The sequence below is a fragment of the Salvia splendens genome, chromosome 16 (assembly GCF_004379255.2).
Source record: "Salvia splendens isolate huo1 chromosome 16, SspV2, whole genome shotgun sequence".
NCBI classification, from domain to species: domain Eukaryota; kingdom Viridiplantae; phylum Streptophyta; class Magnoliopsida; order Lamiales; family Lamiaceae; genus Salvia; species Salvia splendens.
This window is the reverse complement of record NC_056047.1, coordinates 11,091,717-11,096,450: the sequence shown is the minus strand read 5'-3', so window position 1 is coordinate 11,096,450 and position 4,734 is coordinate 11,091,717. Positions and strand designations below refer to the sequence as shown.

The following is a 4,734-nucleotide window of genomic DNA, read 5'->3' as shown; positions in this document are numbered from 1 at the left end:
AACTTACCAATCAAAATTTGGGATCAGTTATGATGATGTTCTCTCCCAAGAGCATGCACAGTGGGATGGACGATAGCCCGTCCTATGCATCCTCCGCCCCATCGTCCTCCAATGTAGCTCAATGGACTATGCGATCTCCTTCCTCCGCGCCCTAAGCATCCTCCGCAGACGATGAACTAATTTTTGCATCCTCCGGCCTATCCTCCGCCCCATTGCGGGGGTAAGGAGGATAGGTCCGGACGATGCACACATTTTTCATTTTAAAAAATTTTTTATTTTGTATTTTCTTCTATATATATATCACAAATTTTTTTTACTTCATTTCACTCCACTCTCTTCCCATCTCATTTTCTCTCTAAATTCAATAATGAATTCCGACGATTTTTCATATTTGCAAGCATAAAATATAGTAAAAAAAATAAATACTTACAATAGGATTTGCCTTTAATTTGTGGTGTTTTTATATTTATTCTTGCTAATTGATATATTTGCAAACATAAAAAATAAAAAATAAATACAATATAGGAGTTAAGGTTATAGGGCAGGCTATAGGGTGTCCCACTGCAGGTGAATGAGATGAAGGATAAAATACTGATATGGCAGAGGATAGGGCGGGCTATAGAGCACCCCATTCTGGATGCTCTTGAGCTCATTTCATTTCACTCAACATATGGAGGAGTAAATAAAGGTGAATAGGATTTGAATTATTGGTCTTCTTTGTACCAATCTCTATGCTGATTATTAGTAAAACAGCATAATGTTACTAATTATGATACTAGCAACATCTCCAGTAGTGATAGGAGTATTATATTATTGAGTTTCTAAATTCTAAACTTTCTTAGTTATTTATGTCGCACACAATAAAATAAAAAAAGAAGAAAATATCACTTGTCACCCTAGTATATGTGTATGATTGATGTGATTTTCGACTTAATAGTTAGGCAGATTGGTCCGAATATAATTGTCAATAATATAACTGTGATTTTTCTAAAAATATTATAGATTTATAGTATATAGATTTCCAATTTCGATCATGTTCGAGAATAATTATGATATATGTAAACGTCCCTATGTTGGGGTTATGGACCGTATTATGCCTAAAAATGAGTACGATTTATTTCATCTTTAATGAACTCACTTTGTGTTCCCTAATCTTTATATGGGTCCTATCATCATATATATAAGTTCAATTTATTCGTTCATAAATCCAAGTACAACATAAAAAGTAAAAGTATATTAAAAAAGGTATTTCAATAAAAGGCACCATTATAGCTTTTTTTACCAACTCAATTTCGTTAGCTTTTTTCACGGTGTATTAATTGGGTGCAATTTAGTTTCAAATTTTTTATATACTCCACTTGTATAGAAAAAAATGGCTAGGGTGTTTTATGATTTTATCGACTGAGGATAGTATTTAGCTATCGATGAAAATAATCCAATTATATGCTTTGTTGATTATTTGGATTGATAATCCAGATTTGAAATGTGAATAGGGACGGAACAGCACCAATAAACACCCGGATGGTGCAACTTAACTTGCACCAATATTTAATGATTATTTTTCTATAAATAGAATTTTGGAAGAGATGGAAAATTAAATGCGGAAGCCTATATTAGAAAATAGTTGAGTGGAAGCTTTGACCAATATTACTATTTCCCAACTCCATTGGTAGAATAGTTCACATTTTTTACAGATCTCGGATGGATCATTAACCTAACTTGAAAAGAAAGAGATGAGATGATAGAATTTGTTAGCAGTAAGAAATTATTACCAATGATACCTCTGGTCTGGTAGTTGTGTGTCGAAGGCATCTCTTCAATTCAACTCTCCCTTTGATTCGTACCTCTATTTTTCAAGTCCCCAATAAACAGAACACACACACTACACTACACTACAGACAGTACTGTCATCTCTCTGGGCCACCGAGCAAAAACTCAGAAACAGAGGACATATGAGAAAAACCAAGCAACCCTAGGCCAATCCCCAATGTCCTGATTCTTCCCTTCTTCTTCACCTATTCAACACCTCTACCAAGCCAATCTCCGTTCTTGATGAAGCGCGACCACTTCAATCGACAGAATTTCTCCTCCTCCGCCAACCCCAACATGTGGCCCTGCCAGCCCGACGATGCCGGCGTCGACGAGCTCTTCGCCGTCCTCGGCTACAACGTCAAGTCCTCCGACATGGCCGGCGTTGCTCAGAAGCTTGAGCAGCTCGAGGAAGCCATGGGCACTTTCCACCAGGAAGGCCTCTCCCACCTCGCCGACGAAACCGTCCAATACAACCCCTCCGATATCGCCTCCTGGCTCGAATCCATGATCTCCGGCTTCAATACGATCCCCGAATTCGATTCCTCCTCGGATCCCTTTCTAGAATCTTCCACTTCTGCTAACAGCAAGATGCCGATTGACCTCGATTTCGGCTCCGATCTACTCGCCATCCCAGGTAAAGCCGTCTACCCTAGACCCCAGCCGTCGCCAGAACAGCACCAGCCGCTGCCGAAGAAACTCAAAACTTCAATCGCTGCAGTGGCGCCTCCGCCTCCTGCGACGCCGCTCCTGGTTGACTCGCAGGAAAACGGCATCCGGCTCGTCCACACGCTGATGGCGTGCGCCGAGGCCGTACACCAGGAGAACTTCAAATTGGCGGAAGCGCTAGTGAAGAACATCGGATTTCTGGCGGTTTCGCAGGCCGGCGCGATGAGGAAAGTCGCCACCTACTTCGCCGAAGCCCTAGCGCGGCGAATCTACAAATTATACCCAGCCAATCAGCAGGATTCGGCGTTCAACGATATGCTGCAAATGCACTTCTACGAGACCTGCCCTTACCTCAAATTCGCCCACTTCACCGCCAATCAAGCGATTCTCGAGGCCTTCGCCGGGAAATCCCGGGTCCACGTCATCGATTTCAGTATGAAGCAGGGGATGCAATGGCCCGCACTGCTACAAGCGCTGGCACTTCGGCCCGGAGGCCCGCCCAGCTTCCGATTAACCGGTATTGGCCCGCCCTCACACGACGAAACCGATCATTTAAAGGAAGTCGGGTGGAAATTAGCTCAATTGGCGGAATCGATCAATGTGGAGTTTGAATACAGAGGCTTCGTAGCAAGCTCCTTAGCCGACCTCAACGCCGCAATGTTGGAAATCCGCGAGGGAGAAACGGTGGCCGTGAATTCAATCTTCGAGCTCCACCAGCTCTTAGCCCGGCCGGGCGCAATCGAGAAGGTGCTTCAAGTGGTCAGCGAGTTGAAACCGGAGATCTTAACCGTGGTCGAGCAGGAGGCTAAACACAACGGGAGTGCCTTCCTTGACCGGTTCACCGAGTCTCTCCACTACTACTCCACCTTATTCGACTCACTGGAGAGTTGCGGCGGCGGCGGCGGCGGCGGCGAAGAGGCGGTTAGCGTCCAAGACAAGGTGATGAGCGAGGTTTACCTAGGGCGGCAGATATGCAATGTGGTGGCCTGCGAAGGGGTGGACCGGGTCGAGCGCCACGAGACGATGGAGCAGTGGAAAACCCGGTTCGGGTCGGCCGGATTTGAACCGGTTCACTTGGGGTCTAACGCGTACAAGCAGGCTAGCATGCTGCTGGCGCTGTTTGCAGGTGGGGATGGTTACAGAGTGGATGAAAATAATGGATGTTTGATGCTGGGATGGCACACCAGGCCATTGATTGCCACCTCCGCTTGGAAACTCAGTTAAAAGACTCAACTCACTGGGTTGACTCAGTTAGTGAGGTGTGTGGCCCACCACTTCGCTATTGTGGGTGTGTCTGTTTCATTTTCATGACCTAGTTGAAAATGATCTCAATTCTTCTTTTTTTTTTTCCTTCTAAATTATGTTTAGGTATTTGTTAAAGTGAATTTTGGTGTTTGGTGGAATCCTGTAATTGTGAGGGGTGAATCTGGAATAGCACAATGTGTATTTGGATATAGCTTATGCATAATAATAATAATAATAATAATAATAATAATAATAATAATAAGAAGAAGAGAAAAGCAGTGTTTTGGGAGGGTCAAATGGGGAAGTGGCACGGCATAATAATAATAATAATAATAATAATAATAATAATAATAATAATAAGAGAAAAGCAGTGTTTTGGGAGGGTCAAATGGGGAAGTGGCACGGCATGCCATGTGTTGGTGCTGTACTCAATCTAAATCATTTTGATGAAAGTTTGTTATATTTTGGTATAATTATTGGAGTGTGGACCATTTGATTCTTTCATCTGCAGTTGCGTTGTCTATGCTTCCTGAAAATGATGTTTCACACAAACATTTTTGGAAACCAAAACAGAGGTAAAGTTATAGTGAAAAAAGTAGAGCGTGTTTTACCTGTTTAATGCAATCGATTGCTACTATGAAACAAGCCTGTTTTAGTTTTAGTACTACTAAACAAGGAGTGAGTTTATGAATGTTTTAAGGATACAATAAGTTCAACTAGGTTGTCTAATACTGTCTTAATGGATGGTTACAAGTACATTTGTTGAGACCACTATGAACATCCCCATAGCCACTCTCCAGGGCGGACGGCGTCCGTGCCAGCGGCGCGATACAGCCCCGTCCGCCGCTGTGCTGGCGCCAACGGCACGGCGCTGCTCGATAATAAGAGTACGTCCGTGCCACTGAGCAGGCCGACGTGGCAGCCTCCTATTGGCCAACGGCAATGCCGTTGACTTTTTCTAATTTTTTTAAAATTCAAATTTAATTTAAAAAAATCTTTTTTAAATAAAAA

General features: G+C 43.0%; 1 protein-coding gene across 1 annotated transcript; it reads left to right on the top strand.

Annotated features, from left to right (window-relative positions):
* Positions 1–1,667: 1,667 nt before the first annotated feature.
* On the top strand, positions 1,668–3,932 carry LOC121772474 (DELLA protein GAI1-like). Its single transcript, XM_042169591.1, has one exon. The coding sequence runs from the start codon at positions 2,053–2,055 to the stop codon at positions 3,700–3,702; it is 1,650 nt and encodes a 549-aa protein (XP_042025525.1). The 5' UTR covers positions 1,668–2,052; the 3' UTR covers positions 3,703–3,932.
* Positions 3,933–4,734: the final 802 nt, after the last annotated feature.

Bases quoted from the DNA above. Each gene is read 5' to 3' on its own strand.
- LOC121772474 (XM_042169591.1), top strand. From the start codon at position 2,053: ATGAAGCGCGACCACTTCAATCGACAGAATTTCTCCTCCTCCGCCAAC.